The sequence below is a fragment of the Mastigoproctus giganteus genome, chromosome 12 (assembly GCF_048544385.1).
Source record: "Mastigoproctus giganteus isolate SK-2022 chromosome 12, ASM4854438v1, whole genome shotgun sequence".
Taxonomy (NCBI): Eukaryota; Metazoa; Arthropoda; class Arachnida; order Uropygi; family Thelyphonidae; genus Mastigoproctus; species Mastigoproctus giganteus.
This window is the reverse complement of record NC_143586.1, coordinates 100,369,260-100,388,198: the sequence shown is the minus strand read 5'-3', so window position 1 is coordinate 100,388,198 and position 18,939 is coordinate 100,369,260. Positions and strand designations below refer to the sequence as shown.

Genomic DNA, 18,939 nt, shown 5'->3' with positions numbered 1-18,939 from the left:
AGAAACAGTGAAGCGTATTACTATATAATTATGCGTTAGAGCTACCTAGCTACCTCAATTAAAAACTTTGAATTCCCTATATACAAAAACAATGGCTACAAAAGACCTGATCTCTCTGTTAAAAGTTTACACATTCTGATTTCTCAGAGTTGTCAAGTAGACATTTGTTATATAAATGCTGCTAATATATGTTTATAACATAGTACCCAATTAGTATTAGTTTTATCAAGTTTTATACTGTATGACACAATTTGTATTCTGAATATTTTGTGATTTACTCTTATTAATAAAGCTGTTAAACTGTCATCCTGGTATATTCAATGAAGTTCATTTGAAAACAACCAAAACTCATGGATCAAGAATTAATCAGTCATAAAGATCCTTTCTCTTACAAAGGATCTTTGACTGATTAATTGTTGATCAATGAGTTTTGGTTGTTTTAAGAGATACAAGAGATACAAGCTAAAGGTTATAATGATTTATACACCAACATCGAGCCATGATGATGAAGAGGTTTAAGAAATGTACACCGAAATTGAGAGTCTTCTAGATGAGCAGAAAACCCATTACACTATTATTATGGGTGACTTCAATGCTAAGGTTGGAAAAAGACAAAACAGTGCAGAAAGGGGAACTATAGGAAATTTTGGAATTGGTGAAAGAAATGAAAGAGGTGAAAGACTTGTGGAATTTGCAGAATCTCAAGGACTGTCAGTAATGAACTCTTTTTTCAAGAAAAGGGTGAACAGAAAGTGGACATGGAAGAGTCCAAATGGATTAAAAACTAATGAAATCGACTTCATCCTCACTACAGAAGATATATTGTGAATGATGTTACCGTCCTGAATAAGGTAAATGTTGGAAGTGATCACAGAATGGTAAGATGTACACTTGATATAGATGTAGGAAAGGAAAGGAAAAAACTGACTCGAGTAAATAATACAAAGGTCTTTGAAATAACAGAGGAGGAGAAAAAGCAGTATGTACTGGAACTTAAGAACAAGTTTGAGCTTCTGCAGACTTCTCAGGACCAAGATATCGACGAGGAATATTACAACTTTCTGAAAGTGATAAAGCCCAAGAAACCTATAGGAAAAAAGAAATCCAAAGAAGAAAAAATAAGTCAAGAAACACTTGTCATGATGAACCGAAGACGACAAATGAAGAGCAAGAAAAACAGTGACAGGGAGAAAATTGAGTATACTGAGTTATGCAAAGCCATTAGAAAGAGACTCAGAGAGGACATAAGAAAATTTAACACAAGAAAAGTAGGAACAAGCATTAAGGGAAAACAAAGGATTTAAATCAGCAGTCATGAGCAGTAATACAGAAAGACAAATGATACTGAAACTGAAGAATAGCAATGGTGTACTTATGAATAGCAGAGAAGGCATAATTCAAATAGCAGAAGACTACTATAAAGAGTTATACAAGGAGCGAGGAAAAGATGCCAGCAGTGGGGAGGATGGATCACAAATTAGTAACACATACAACATACCAGATATCCTTCCTGATGAGGTAGAACATGCATTGAAGAAAATGAAGAATCAGAAAGTTCCGGGGGAAGATGAAGTTACGGTAGAGTTGTTAAAATTGGGAGGAAGAGACATGACACAAAAACTGGCAAGACTCTTCACAAAATACATTAGAAAAGGTGTGGTACCTAAGGAGTGGAATAATGCAATCATAGTTTTGCTGCCTAAGAAAGGAGATAAATCAGAAATTGGAAATTATAGACCAATTAGCTTGTTATCCCACATCTACAAGTTGTTCTCAAAGGTCATTACTAACAGATTAGAAAAAATACTTGATGAGAATCAACCGAAAGAGCAAGCTGGCTTTAGGACAGGATTCTCAACTATGGATCACTTTCACGTAATATCACAGCTAATGGAGAAAGCAAATGAATATAAAACACCATTATGCCTGGCATTTGTGGATTATGAAAAGGCATTTGACTCCATACAGCATAAGGCAATGTTCGGGCACTAGAAAGACAAGGCATAGATACCCCACATATTATGATTTTGAAGAAAATACATGAGAATGCTACCTCCTTTATTAGACTAGACAAAGACAGTAGGAAATTTAAAATCGAGAAAGGAGTTCGACAAAGAGACACAATATCCCCGAAGCTGTTTACTGCTGCCCTTGAGGAAGCTTTCAGAAGATTAGACTGGTCGAAGAAAGGAGTCAATGTGAACAGAAAGTACCTAAGCCATTTACGATTTGCAGATGACATTGTGGTCATAAGCCACGATCCCAAAGAATTAGAGGAAAATCTTAATCAGTTATGCACAGTTAGTAAGGATTTTGGACTAAAGATGAATATGGCTAAAACAAAAGTAATGATGAACAAGTATGCCACGGAAAGGGAAATAATGATTGAAGGAGCAGTAATTGAAAAGGTGGAGTCATATGCTTATCTGGGACAAGTTATTAGCTGTAATAATGATAAATCGCTGGAAGTCAAGAGAAGAATAAATTTTGGATGGATAGCATTCAGGAAATATAGTCACGTACTGAAGAGCAATATCCCAGTTTGTCTGAAACGTAAAATAATGAATCAATGTATACTCCCCACCACGACTTATGGAAGTGAAACTTGGGCACCCACCAAAAGAATGGAAGAGAAGCTGAGAACTACACAGCGAAGAATGGAACGAATTATATTGGGAATCAGACTGTTAGATAAGAAGAGAAACACATGGATTAGGCAGCAAACTCAAGTAAAGGACATTCTTATCAAAACTAAAGAACTAAAATAGTCTTGGGCAGGACACATAGCTCGAAGACATGATGACGATGGACTAAAAAAATAACAGAATGGTACCCAAGAGGAGCTAGAAGAAATCCTGGATGACAAAGGCGGAGATGGATAGATGGAATTCATGAGTTTGTGGGTAGTAAATGGATGGCCATTGTGCAAAACAGAAGGAACTGGAAAGTTGCTGGAGAGGCCTTCATCCTCCAGTGGATTGAAAATAGCTGATGATGATGATGATGAAAGATCCTTTTCCAAAGGATTACTAGCTTTGTTTTTTTAACTAATTTTCCTTAATATGAGTTTGCATGCTCTTAAGATTTCTACATCTTATTTAAATATTTTTCTTTGATGATCAACAAAGAGTTGAAATGCACATTTATTGTTGCAGATAATGTAGATACCAGAAATGCCTTGGAGCACATCAGAGAGTTGATAGTGTCTGGTAACATATACATTAGAGATAAGAAATTAGCGAAGTTAGTTCCAAATAGATTGTTGCTTAAAAATGTAGCTACCTATATTACTAAACTATTTAGGGTAAGTATATATAATTTTCATACTTTTTTAAAAAACAAAGTTTAGAATTGAACTATACAAGTAGATATATATATACAGCGGCCTAGAAGTTGCATTAACTGTTTCCACTACCTAAAGTTTTATTAAGCCATCCTGCCTATATGAGTACCTTCATTATCCTTATATTTTTGAACTTGGGCCCATCAGTATATCCATTTTCATATGAGTAAGGAAAAATAAATACTCTACAACAAACTTCTTTTCACAGATGTTCATTATGCTTTCATGCCCTGCAACACAATATACATAGCAGAGTAACCAACTTGCTTTAATAATGGCATGATATCATCAAGCATATGCACACTTGAAGTAAATACTTTATTCTTGACCATAGTGGGTTTTTTTTTTTTTTTTTTTTTAAGTTTAGTAGAACGAAGTACTTTTAATTTAAAATTAATCTTCATTTGTTATTTTAACTTCCCTTTTTCCTTAAAATACATTTCAAATTTATACAATATCTTGACACTAATACCAATCTAAATGGCCCACATGGCTGTAATTGTCATGTGAATTTTTCCCAAATGATTTTTTTTACAACAAAATTCATTGGAAAAGTCAGAAAAATAAATATTGTGTAAAGTTGTGTGTATGCCTTTAAAAAAAGTACCTTTTCAAGAAATATTTGAATTGGGTTTTAAGTTGATGATTTCATTTATATAAACAGAAAATGCAGAAAAACTGAGGGTCAGTCCTCAGTTTTCCTGCATTTCTGTTTATTTTAAGCATTGGCTACCCACTGGCTAAAGTAAAATTTCTGCACTTCTATTTGACAATTGTCTTTCTTCAATTTCATTTTATGCCCCCTCAGGTTTGTAATCTGAGCAGGAGGAAGAATCCCATCAGCATTGAGCCTGCTAAGCCCATTCAAAGCCTTATACACCTTAATCAGATAGCATCGCAGGTGCCTAGTCTCCAGACGCTACAATTTGCAGAACTTGAACCTTTCTTCGTAAGAGCACCCCTTTGTTCCCCTCACTAGTCTTGATGCCCTTTCTGTATTCATTCTAGCAAGTCTACATCCTTCCTAACATGAGGCTATCAGACCTGTACGCAGTGCTCAAGGTGTGGCCTGACCATTGCCTTATACAAGGTGATAATCACCTCTTATCCCTGCTCACAAATTTCCTGTATATCATTGACTCTGTGACCTACTCTGGCAGCCTGTCTGCACTGCTCAGAAAACTTCATATCTGACTGCACAATTACCCTCAAGTCTCTTTCATTCTCCACTATTTTAGTTAGTACATTTGTCAATGTTATACTTCAGTTGCCACTTCTCAGCCCATCTGCCCAACTTTTCCAGATCCTGTTGCAGCAGCATATTGTCATTACTGTTATTAACAATCCTCCCAACCTTTGTATCATCTGCAAACTTTCACATTAAGCTTGATATACCGTCATCAATATCATTGGTAAATTTACAAAACAACAATGGGTCCAACACCGAACTCTGACGGACACCTCTAATAACATTATTTAATGAAGAGCAATATCCATTGATTGCCACTCATTGTCTTCTTCCAGTCAACCATCCTTTTATCCATTATAGCAACTTGCCTTTAATGCCATACTGTTCTAATTTGTACAGTAGTCTTCTCCATGCACCAGTATCAAAAGCTTTCCTGAAATCCAAGTATATATCAAAATTATTTTTTCCATCCAGTTCCTTTGTGACCATGTCATAGTATCCATTCAAATTAGTCAGACTAGACTTCCTGTTAACAAATCCATGTTGTGTGTGAATTATTACTGCAGTCTTCTCTGGATGATACTGCCAAGCCCCTTTAATCAGGGACTCCATTATTTTCCCTGGAACAGAAGTCAAACTAACAGGTCTGTAATTACTCGTGTCACCTTTTGATCTCCCCTTTGTGAACTGGAGATACATTTGCATATATCCAGTCCGTGGGAATTTCCCCTGAGTCCAAGGATGCTCTTGTAATAATGGCTAAGGGTTTGCTTATTTGCTTTGCCACCTTCTTTAATATAACTGGATATATCCCACCCACCCCAGGTGCCTTTCTTATGTTTCATTTCAACATTTCTACCCCACTTTTCTCTGAGTTACTACAAAATAATTTAACTCCCTGTTAGAGTTTGATAAACATTTGGCCCTCTCCTCCTTGAATGAATCCTCATGTGTGAATGTAGATGCGAAATACTCATTTGGTTTGGTAGCTATTTGAGAATGATCATCTACAATCAAACCATTGATATCAAGTGGACCAATGTGATTCATCACCTTCCTTTTAGAGTTTATATAAGTAAAGAAGTCTTTGCTATTTTTCTTTGCATCCTTTGTCAAAGATTTCTCACAATCTGCCTTTGCTTGCCTAACCTCCTTTTTGACTTTATTACAAACTAGCTTATATATACCATAGACTTCTGTGTCGCCTGATAATTTATATGCATCCCATGCATGTTTCTTCTTCCACGAGTCTCACTAGTTCTTGTGACATCCATTTGGACGTAAATATAGAACAGTATTTCTTAATTGGAACAAAAAGCCTAGTAGCTTCCAAGATTACTTCTTTGAATGCTTCCCATTTAGAATTTACTGTTTGTAACATCATCAGTTGGTCTCACTGTATAGAACTTAAAAAAATCTCTGAGAACACTAGTCACCTTTACGAAAGCAAAAACCCTTCCTTTTACCTCTGATGGTAGGTACTTTAAATAAATCCCACATCAGTACACTGTGAGCACTGCCACCTAGTGGTTTCTTTATCATGAATAATCACTGCTGATAATCAGATCAAGAGTGTTACTACCTCTGGTTGCCTCTCTTATATGTTGCTGTAGAAAACAATCATCCAATAAATCCACAAAAGCATTGCTAGTGCATGAGTGACCAATCCGCAAGTTCCAATCAATATCTGGGAAGGTAAAATCCCCCATTATAAGACACTCTGATTTACTGCCCACTCTATTTTTCTGTATAGTTCTTCATTGTACTCATCAGAGTCATTAGGCCTATAACAGACTCCTACCCTCATTTTTGCTTTCCCAGTGCTTATGTCACACCAAACTGACTCTACATTGCACTGTCCATCTATGTCAACTGGATGCACTTCCTTAGATTTTGTGTTTCTTAACTAAAGCGTAACCACTCCTTCCTTCCTATCCTGTCTATCCTTTATATATTCATTGCACTCCCCAAATTCCAATTCTGCACTGCTTATATCTGTGTGACACCATGTCTCTGATATCCCGACAATATCCGCCTTTGATTTCTTGACCAGCACTTAAAATTCATCAAATTTATTTACTATACTACTTGCATTGGTGTACATGCACATGTTCTTAGCCTTAGGTACCCTAACAGAGCCCATGTATTTCTTGTTTCATGATATCTCCCAGAAGTTCATGAATTACCCAGCAACTTGCTTTCCAGGCTGCTGCTCATTCTAATAGAAGCAGTGCAAGAATCACTTTTGCCTCTGCCTGCTGCCACTGTTAATCTTTTAGTCTGTGGATCCCCACAAGCTCTCAGTTTTCTGACCCACCTAACACTGCCTCGATAGCATCAGCAAATATTCTTGCACCTATTTAAGTGTACCCCATCCCTGTAGAAGCAGTCTCTCCTGTCAACAAGCACAGACCAGGCTGAAAAAAAGTTGTTAGCTTAAATAAATTCAAGGAAGAACTGGATAAAATTTTAGAGTGAATGGGTGGGAGAAATTGGATTTTTTTTTTTTTTTTTGGCTGATGCTGTATAATCTTGCTTTCTTGCATCATATGCCTCTGCTAATGCTAACTGTGCCAAAATAGCTTACTAAGTCAGTTTAAACATGATTTTCTTTTAACAAAACAATATTGTGTGTCTTTCAGAATGCCATATCTATCTAAATGTCCCTGGATCTGTCTCTTAATCATTTCGTCTAAGATGAAAACTTTTTTTATTTTTGTTGCTCAGAGCAAAACTGTAAATACAACTAATGAGCTTTCGGCTGGGAGGCAGCCTTCTTCAGATTGAATACATGAATGGCAGTTGGAATAGAGATGGCACTGCCAGGATGGTGCGTGAGGCGCGTGGTTAATTGTTTGATGCTTGTGGCTGTGACATATCGTGGTGACGTGGCCAGTGTTTGTCTATGGATAGAATTACTGCCTCTGTGATGGGGTTAACTTGGCAACCACTGTTCCTGTTCAAGGAGGCATCCGAGCATTTTATATTTAACGATTCCAACCAGGTGCGCTTTAGGTAATGGTGGGACCTGTCCACGACATCGCGGTGTGGGTCGATGTCGTGGCGGGTTGTCCAGACATGCTCGGCGATAGCTGAGTGTTCTATATCTGCCAAGCGGATCGCCCTTTTATGTTCTGAGAGACGTTTCTCGAGTCGACGTCCAGTCTCTCCAAAGTAGCAGCTGGTGCAGTCACGGCAAGAGATGCGGTAGACCAAACCGCTCTGTAGAAGAGTGGGGACGGGTGTTTTTACGTTGGAGATAAGAGAATGCAGTTTCTTGCCTGGGAGCTGGATGCACTTTATCCCATATGATTTTAGAATTCTACCGATCTGTTGTGACATATACCAGCATATGATATGGTCGTGAGACTACAGAAAGATTTTATATTTATAGCCCGTGCCAGACAACACCTGAGGTTTGCACATAGATGCAAGGCTAACAAGATTATACCGAAAGGGTTTCGGTACAAACAACCGTTTTCTAATGAACGTATGGGACGTGCCTGTCGGAACTTCGGCTTCAAGACTGCGCATATGGATTGGCTGCCTCCATCATGACATACAACGTGCTTCAGCGAGCAAAGCATGCCTACTAGCCGACCTTAAGGCTTTGATTCCCAATCCGGTCTACACCAATGTTATCAATACTTTATGTTACCAGGCCGTCAGAGAATCAGATCATTATTGTGCCCGACAGAAACGTAAGTTCAATACTTTATTTAATGAATCCCAACAATTTCGTCGCCAGCATAATACCCCTCTCACAAATTGTACGGACTTTGTACTGAACCTAAGCAGCAAGCAGTTATCTGCAGAACAAATAAACTTATTGACCCTTGGCATGACATTTGCCGTTCTTCCAAAGCACCCACCGATCACCGACATCGCCTTGGGTGTGGAAGCGAGCTTATAACGCCTCCCGGAAGATACAGCCAACGCTATCCGGTTGAAGACTGCAGCAGTTCTACACTATGCTCGCCCCGTCTCTTCAAACCTCAGCCGTATGCAGATTTCTACCCTCAAGGCACTGAAACAGGATTCGTCCATCGTCATCCTACCGGCGGACAAAGGCCGTCGTACGGTTGTGATGAACCACGCTGATTACATGGCGAAAGCCTTACGGCTTTTACGAGACACTTCCGTCTACAAACCCTTAGCCGTTAACCCCAACAGAGCTTTGGAACGATGGGAGTCAGAGGTGAATATCCTCATCAACAGCTGGCTGAAACAAGAAAAAATCACACAGTCAACCCGTAATCACCTCCGTGCCTCCGGGTGTCAGATCCCACGGTTTTACGGCCTGCCGAAGGTGCACAAAGAAGACACACCACTAAGACCAATTGTATCCTGCTGTGGATCACCGACTTACGAGCTGTCCAAGTTTGTCTCGAGACTTCTTTCTCCTCTAGTTGGCAAGACCACCTACACCGTCTCCAACAGTGTTGAGTTCATAGAAAGGATCCACTCTTTATCCATCTCACAAGATCAGGTCATGGCTTCGTTCGATGTAATATCACTATTTACCTCCATCCCAGTGGAACTTGCCATCTCTTGCGCAAAACAACTCTTGGACAACGATGATACCCTTAGCGACAGAACTAGGCTGACGCCTGATGACATTTCCGCCGCCCTCAGACTGTGCTTAACAGGGGGTGCAATCATGTTTAACGACTCCATCTACCAGCAGATACATGGCACAGCCATGGGTTCCCCTGTCAGCTCTGTCACAGCAAACATCGTGATGGAGGAGTTAGAGGGACGTGCGTTTACACACGCACCAGATCACATCGCCTTTTGGTGTCGCTATGTAGATGATGTGTTCGTTGTCATCCCTAGAGACTCAGGTCAACGACTCCTAACCCACCTCAACTATCGTGTCTGGGCAGAATTGCAGACACATGCACATTCTGACCTAACTCGTGACATCTTTTTCAGCATGGTCCTATATTTATCCAACAGATGGTCAAGTCTTGTGTGTTTATTATCATTAGTCTCCACATGAAAAATAATGCTCTCTTTATCATGCCATGATACAAAAAGTCCCTTGGACGTTTTGTGCCATAAAAACCAAAACCAAACCAATTTACCTCCCTTAATTTCTGACAATGTTGGTAATATCATCAATTGTTGCTCTTGGCAAACACTCTGGTTCTGGACCACCTATCTTTATTACCAAAAATGTAACCCATTTCCCTGACAATAAAGACTCTCAATAAAACTAGATCACCTTCAAACAGAGTGGTATGCACTTGACTATTCGTATCTGGAACCTGAATCGGGGGTGCATCACATTTGTTTCTAGGGCAAGCGCTCACTTTATCATTGATTTAAATTCTTCTCATAATGTACCAGGTTCTAATTTGAGGTCAGTACATTCCTTACATTGGTTGCAAAGAAAAGAATCATCAGATGAGCTAGGTCTGTCTACTAGACCAACCTTAGAATATATGCCACAGGCTAAACAAACAACAAAGTCTCGACTCACACTGGAAATGCCCGAAGACATTTCCGTCTGAGTCCTGATGTCCTTGGATTTTGTATTGTAAGTGGATCTTGTAGCAATCATTATTTAAGTAAAATTTGAACTTTCAAAACTTACAAAATTTAAATTTACAATATATTACTTCAGCTTAACATTTTTAATGGTAATCTTTTGTTAAAATTTCAATGTATGTTGTATTGTTTCCTTACTTGTGAATAGTAACCTTTGTAAGCCTTTGTACTTTCATGACCATAAGTGAGATTTGCAAAAGTTAAGCTGAAATAGTTGCCCAGCATTAATTAGGGAAAACCACACAGCATGTGATTGGTTTCAATTCATCACTTCCATTGGTTGCACCAAGGTTAAAGAGAAAATCACTTGCATCCAAGTTGTTACTTTAAAACATTATTAGAGAGTTTATTCATCTAGTAGGCAACAGTGCATAGCACACGCTTCTTGATTAGACCGGGGTTTGAGCCCATCACCACCAAATACGGAGGATGGTGAAAGGTCAGGGAATGACCACCGCATATTCCCGGAGCAATGGCCTTAGTTGCTAATGCTCCTAAAAACCAAACAACAACAAGAAAAAAAAAAACAGTATGCAGGAGAGACAATGTAATACAGAGGTTCTCAGTAGTTAATCATCTCCTTAAAGTAAAATAAATTATCCTGACTTCTGGATAATTAATAATTGTAGATGAAACTGAAGTGTCTTCAGTGTCTCAGATTCTCATAATGCACCAAGTTCTAATTTGTGATCGATACACTCCTTACATCAGTTGAAATTGAAACTGATTTGTATACGTTCACATTGTGCTGATGCACAGTACATGCAATATAGTTATGTCATAGATGTGCTGCATTCAACAGTTCACAGGCTTATATTACAACCTTATTTTTAAATGCTTGAGGTGCACAGAAACAATTATCACTAATGGCTAAAAAAGGAAGAAGTTTAGAATGTATATAATTTTTATTCCAATGGATGTATTCCAAATCTTAGTGGAAGTTAACTTTATGGATAAAGGCATATAGGAGACTGATTCTTCATGAACTATTCACTCATTGTAAAGTGTTACCTTTTGGACATGAGATTTACTATAACATCAATTTTCACTTATAGTCTTAAAAGTTAAGCTGAAATAGCTGTCCAAAGTCAATTGCTAATTTTAAATACTTTATACCAGAAATGAATTTAAACCTTATATAAGTGCCTGCTTGGCACAGTTATCTTATAAAAATTGAACATTCAACAAATTTGTATTTGTTGAATGTGTAAATAACTAAATGTTTAAATATTTTTTCCCTTGTTAACATTACGCTGGTCAACATCCAAAATGTTATGAAAATGAAAATACCCAATTTTGACTAATTTTATGCTGCTGAACACGAAAATCACATTAAAATTTGTCGATTGGCTCTCATTTTCGAAATACAGTTGGGGTCTCGTATTAGTGAGTTACTCTATATCATCAACTATGGGTCTTGACGAAATGCATGGCAACACTGCAGTCTCAGTATCACCATGCTCTTATCATGTGATCATCAACTGTCGCCTCACTCTGCATCAAGTGATCAGTTGTTTTTTGCTTCACATGCATCTTCAACTCTGAATACGGCTAGGTACTGTGTGATTTGTTCTCAGTTAACAGTTGTTCTCTGTGAGATTACTACTTTTTGTGCAGCATTTGTGTCATGTAAGATTAATATGTCCCATAATTGTGTGAATATTCTGGATGACTTCTGTTAGGTACGTGGAGAAGTCACGTTAGCAGCTTCAAGAAAGCGTCCCTTAACTGGAGCCATAAAAAAGGCCTACTTCTTGTACTTTGGGTGTAAAGTAGGCGACCAGGATAAGACCTGGGCTCCACACATATGCTGTACTACCTTTCATCAAAACTCAACACATGGGTGAATCAAAAGGGACATTTTATTACTTTCACAGTGTCCATGATATGAAGAGAGCCAACAAATCATGTCACAGACTATTACTTCTGTATGGTATCTCCTATTAGGAAAGGGGTGACAGTGAAGAAAAAGTGAACGGTGACGTACCCAAATATACCATCCGCAATTTGTTCCATGCCTCATAGTGAAGTGCTACATATTCCTGAACCACCTGATCATTTTTCTGTAGACTCTGATGAAGATGAAGACACTGATGAACATCAATTTGATATACATGAAGAAGTACAGTAGCAATCTACATCAAGGGATCCACCATTTTGTCCAAACATTTATCCTTCTGAACCACATAAGATCACAAAAAGTGAGCTTAATGACCTCATTAGGGACTTTGAACTGCTGAAGAATAAGTAAGAGCTTTTGATTTCGAGGCTACAACAGTGGAATCTTCTAGCTCATTCTGTGAAAGTGACAACATTTCATACTCAAAAAAAAAAAATAAATAATAAAAAAATAAAGACTATGATAAAATTCTATCAAACAGAAGGTGAACTCGTTTGTAAGGATGTTGATGGTCTAATGGCAGCAATGAACATGAGGCATGTTCCCAAAGATTGATGACTATTTATAGGCACTTCTAAGGTTAGCCTTAAGGCTGTGTTATTACACAATGGAAATATGCTGCCTTCAATATCTCTTGCATGTGCCGTGCACAAAAAAGAAACATATGCAAATGTGGTATACACTATTGATAGTGTACTCCTCTTAGGTGTACACTATCAGAAGTATGAGTGGCAGATATGTGATGATTTAAAGGCAATCGTCATTTTATTAGGACTACAAAATGGTTACACTAAGTATTGTTGCTTTCTCTGTGAGTGGAATAGTCGTGCCAAGGATATGCACTACGAGAAGATGAGTTAGCATCAGCGAAAATCATTAACACCTGGAATTAAGAACGTAGCATTTGAACCTCTGGTAGATCCAAATAAGGTTTTGCTTCCACCACTCCACATCAAACTTGGGCTCATGAAAAATTTTCATGAGCCCAAGGCTTAGGAAGTGAACGGTTTTGCATTCACATACTTCAAGAGAAATTCCCAAAACTTAATACAGAGAAGATTAAGGTAGGCATTTTCATTGGTCCACAAATTAGGCATTTTCAAAGACGTATCAGTTTGAATGTATCCTTAGTGATAGCAAGAAATCAATGTAGAAAGCCTTTCGAATGTATCTTTAGTGATAGCGAGAAATCAGTGTTTACAAAATTTCGACCGGTTTTCTAGGAAATGTTAAAGCCGGCAGCTTATGGAAGATCTCATTACTTCTTACGAAAAACTGGGGTGCAACATGTCATTAAAGATGCATTTCTTGCACTCAAACCTGGATTTCTTTCTGCCAAACTGTGGTGCCATCAGCGATGGAACAAAGATACAAAAGCAAATGGAGTGCTGCTATGTTAGCTGATTATTGTTGGATGGTAAAAAGGGATGTTCCTGAAGCTGAATACAAGTGAAAGGCAAAAAAGGTCCCATGTGTGATACAGGCATGTTCATAGCTACATCTTACTGCTATATAAATAAAAAATACCTTGTATAAATATAAAAAAACTACTTTTTTTTTTTGAAAAGAAGAGCCAATCTGCCATTTTAAGCATTATTTCCATGTTTAGAACTCCAAAATCTGTAAAGTAAACTGACTTTCATGCCCGTAACAAGATATGACCCAAAATTTATTGTTTATGTTATTATTGTATATTTAAATTAAAAATCTTATTCTGCCTTTTACATACTAGTGTAAGATTTTATTAAAACATCACCATCATAAAATATGTCACAATGGGCAAAAACTAACAATGCACCAGAATATCCCAAATAATGAAGCAACTAGTCATCATAAAATCAAATAATGACACAAAAGTACCTTGCTTAACAAAACATTTCTTTCTTTACGAATTTTATATATATATATATATATATATATATCTGATAATTAAAATAAATATGATATTTAAAATAAAAAACATCAGCCAGTAGTATGGCATATACATAAATATATATATATTTATGTATATTTATATATAGTGAAACCCCTCTGAAGGAGACACTCGGGCCTGGATCTCAGTCAGAAGTATCGGAAATTGTATGTTAGTTGACCTCTCCAAAGAAAGAGAGGTACGGACACTTCAGTAGGCATTCTTTTGGTATTTTCAGCCTCCCTAGACAGGACACTTTCAAGGATAATTGACACACACACACATGCATTTTCATGGGTCAGCAGGCATTTGTAATGAAAACAAGTGAAGGTCAAAGTCATTACAGTAACGCTAATTAGACTTGTGATAACTATGGATTAATTGCAGAGCAGAAGGCACAATATGTCATTAATACTCACCGCTTTACAAACTTATTTAGACTGTCCAATGCAGTTTCACTGTTTTTATCACTTAGCAAGATGATAAAATTTCCAAACTAAAAAATGCCATTTCCAGAATTTAAAAGAAACAAAAAAAAAAAACAGTACTGTAGCAAGTCTATATACAGAATTCAATTTGTAATATGCAAATAAAAATGTAGGTAATTTGGTAAATTCCACCAATAATCATGGTGGAATTTACCAAACCCAAGAAGTTGCAGTGTGGTCTTTGATTCAACAAGCTGCAGTCTGCCACTGTTATTATGTGTAAATTTCAAACAGTTTAAAAAGGAACCAGGGAGTAGACCCACAGTTACGCAGTGCTACATAAATACATAAAGGATGCATGTTTCTGCAATCATCCTGGCAGAAGTGTTATCTGAACAAAAGTCTGTGAAAGCACTGTTGTGCTTTTACAGACTCGAGAAAGTTTTATGCAAAGCCAAAGGAAATCCACGTGACATAGTTGTGAGCTTAAATGTTATGTTACTATCTGAAGATGAACCATACGAGTTACAGCTCATACAGAAGTTTTTGATTGATGACAAAGCCAAGAAGATGGAATTTTGTTTGTAAATTTCTTTTTTAAAATTTTGTTTTAAAATTTCAAGATTACAGTTTTGCAATTATGCTGCCATCTATTTTTTTTTTTTTTTTTCATTAGAATGCAGTCAGAAAATGTACATTAGCATGCACATTTTCTGATTGGTGAATAAAAACTTGAAGATATCTTCTATCACTTGGAAGTTATATACATTTGTATCATATACTCAGTCCATGCAGTAGTATTTTAGTTTTGTAAAGATTAGTGGATATTTGACATTACTTACATAACTGCTTTAGCAATTGCAGTGTCCAACTGTTTTGAATGAGAGACAGTGACAACTTTTCTGTGCTGTCAATTACGACTTTCTATCAGCAGTGAGAAATGGCTAAATTTTTAAGAAATGAAATTTCTTAAAAAGTTAGCATACAATTTTTTGCAGCATGGCTGAGAGCAAAAATTTAAACAAGGGGGAGTTAGTAGTAGTAGTAATGGAGGCATGTGATGCAAGAAAGAAAGTGTATGAGCTTATGTAGCATCAGCCAAAAAAACAATTTCACACACCATTCCCTCTAAAAGTTTTCCCAGTTCCTCTTTGAATTTATTTAAGCTATCGGTGAAAGTAAAGAAAGCTAACACAAGAACAAGGAAAAACATCGGATAACTTACATGGAAAATTAGTTTCCCGATACAGCACTCTAGCGCTGTTCGCTTGGTAAACAGACAGTAGGTGTTATCGATCTGGAGCAAAGTCGAGAATGATATATTGATTGACAGATAGGCGTGGCAAACGATGAAATGATTAGTGCGCAAACACAACACGCAATAACATTGGGTTAGTATCATTTTACTAGCACTCAGAAGCACTGATGGTAACTTGCCCTAATGAACGCTTTCCATAATGGTGAAAAAAGGTCAGGTTACCTCCACTTGAATCCCATGGGAGCTTGAACCCCTCCCAAAATGGAGGGGGTAACCTAACCTTTTTCTTTAGAATCATGTGGACTAGCACATAAATTGTTTATTAACAAAATAGGTACTTTTATTTTTAAAGATACTCGTGCGGATACACACGTATCGTAACATCAATCAACACCTCAACAGCTATTCGCTATATATATATATTTTATTATTTAATATGTTAGTTTTAATGGTAGAGTCTAATGGTGTATTTATAATCAAAATTTAGCAGGTTATAGTGTATACCGAGATACCAACCGGTAATATAATGGCCCAAGAAACATAAGAACCTATGTACGCACCTACTGCAACCTAGAAAAAAAATATATGTGCAATATAACATAAGGCAAAACCTTACATATCAAAATTATATTATAATATAAAATTATGTTAATTATAGGTATATAGATACATTGAAAGGGACTTTTTCGAGGGCTAACCCTCTCAATGTATCAACCATAATTAACAGGCTATCCGTTTCTGTAGTCATCGTCCAGCTTAACGGTGTCCAGAATATAGCTATGTAATATGAGATAGCAATACTAAATGAAGGTAATCTAGTTTTAGATCACAAAACCAAAATATATTACGGTTAACTAAAATTAATATATCCCAATTTAGTAGTTAGCTGGCTAGATGACTGTTAGCCCGACGAATAGCTAATTTACAAAAAGATAATAGTACGTAGCTAATGTAGAAAGAGATCCATACTTTGTTAAACATATACATATGTGGTATATTATATATCATATAGGTAGCATAAATTTGGTATTTATTATATTTAGTTTATTGATTATGCATTTTACATACTTTGGATATATATATATATATATAGAATCTTTCTTTCTTTTCTTATATTATTTCCTAACCTACCATTTAAGGTCAGGTTACAAAACATAACAAAAAATAAAGAAACCTTTTCCTTTTTTCGTAACAAAACCTAAATCAACGGTATAGTAAAAACAGTCATGAACTCTGAAAATCTGCTTTTAATAAGGAGAAAAAAAAATCATGAAGAACATAAAAATGAATAGAACAAAACTTTTATTAATTTAGTTTTCATCAAAAAATCAACCAGTTTTATTTTCCTTACAAATTTCTTCCATCTTTAAAAGATTCATTGCTACTGTTACCTGTTTACCATTCATTACAAGACTACTATGCACCATTCTTTACTCATAAATACACATTATAATGCCACCCAATGACTACACAGTAGCTTGTCCTCTGTCATGCTGATTCCCGCCTCGGGCTTGGATCAAAGTACTGCAAAAACCTTGGGAGGTGCAATATGGCCACAGAAGCCGATGCGCCAACAACTACCAAATCAAATCAAAATCCTCTGTCATGCCCACCACCAATCATTTTATTGTTTGCCATGCCTACCTGTCAATTAATATATCCTTCTCGATTTCGGCTCCAGACCAATAACACCTATCGTCTACAAAGGGTACTAGGAAAGTTTTGCAATACAGCTTTGTTTATTTAATTTTTTCAAAGTAATTTCCTCTACATTCAATACACCTCTCCATCCTCCGAAACCAATCTTTAAACCAGTTCTGCCAAGTTTCACTAGGGAGTAAAGCACACTCGTTGTCCCAAGCCCGTAGAAGGTCCTCATCACTGGAAAACCGCCTCCCTTTTAGCTTCATTTTCACATGCGGGAACAGTGCAAAGTCGCAGGGAGCAAGGTCTGAACTGTAGGGAGGGTGCTCGAGAAGTTTCAGTCCTGTCGTGGTCAAATATTCGGTGCAGGCTTTGGCGCGGTGAGCTGGAGCATTTTCGGGATGGAGGTACCAGGTGTCCATTCTTGACTTTGGCCGCAGGTTCTTCATAGATCCAATGACTTTAGGCAGGCATTGTTCAGTATACCACTTAGCTGTGACTGTCTTCTGCGTGTCCAAAACGACATGTTCCACAATTCCACTCGATTTGAAAAATACAGCTATCATTTTCTTCTTTACAGATCGGGATTTTCTGACAATTACGGGTGTGTCGTCATCATCAAAGACCCAAACTTTGTTTTGAGCCTTGGTCGGCAGATCGTAATAGTACAGCCAAGTCTCGTCCGTCACCTGTCACGATGTTGTTCACATACCGAGATTGTCCCTTATCAAACTTTTTTAACATCTCCCGGCACCAAGTCATACGTCGTGTCATCTGCTCTTCAGTCAGTTGATGTGGCACCCAGAGAGAACAAAGTTTCTTCACGTGCAAATGATCTTGCAGAATCGAACGAATTGCTGGTGCATTTAGGCCCAAAGTATCCTCTATCTGTTGGTAGGTCACTCGCCTGTTTTCGTCAAGCATTTTCCTCACAGCAGTAACGTTTTCCTCCGTAAGTGACGTTCGTGGCCTTCCCGGCCTCTCAGAATCCTCCAGAGTGAAATTTCCCCTTTGGAATTCTCTATACCACTTGAATATCATTGTACGATGTGGACAATCATCATCTAGTGCAAGAGTCATTTCTTCTAAGCACTGGTCTATGGTTAAACCACGCACGAAATTATACCGCAAAACTGTCCTTATCTCATTTCGTGACCACGATGCCATCGCAAGCACTTTACACTCTCACTACTAATGAATAACTGAGCCCAACGACTTGGCGCGGCGGCTACTATGCACGTATGAACATGTCTCAACATGCAACAACAAGCAGCTTCCTGTGATTCATTGTTGCGTCATATTGCAAAACTTTCCTAGTACCCTTTGTATTTACCGAGTGAGCAGCGCTAGAGTCCGGTGTCGGGAAACTAATTTTCCACATAAGTTATCTGATGTTTCTTGTCGTTCTCGTGTTGGCTTTCTTTATCTTAGCCAAGCTATCAACTTTCACAACTACAGATGAAAGTTTCTTCCACCAATTAACTACCTGCTGGCTAAAGGCAAATTTCTGCACATCTATTCTACAACTGTCTTTCCTCAATTTGAATTTATGCCCCCCCAGGTTTGTAATCTGAGCAAGAGGAAGAACCCCATCAGAATTCAGTGTGTCAACCCATTCAAGGCATTATACACCTTAATCAGATCACCTTGCAGGTGCCTAGTAAACAGCTGCTGCAATCTGCAGAACTTAAGCTTTTCTTGGTAAGAGAACC

At 37.5% G+C, this 18,939-nt stretch overlaps 1 protein-coding gene across 2 annotated transcripts in view; it reads left to right on the top strand.

Annotated features, from left to right (window-relative positions):
• Positions 1–18,939, top strand: part of CysRS (cysteine--tRNA ligase, cytoplasmic) — a 340,710-nt gene that overhangs the window by 216,940 nt on the left and 104,831 nt on the right. For both annotated transcript variants that reach the window (XM_090386775.1, XM_090386776.1), the window contains one exon: positions 3,156–3,304. In XM_090386775.1, coding sequence (XP_090242901.1) covers positions 3,156–3,304 — 149 coding nt within the window. The remainder of the gene's footprint in view (positions 1–3,155; positions 3,305–18,939) is intronic.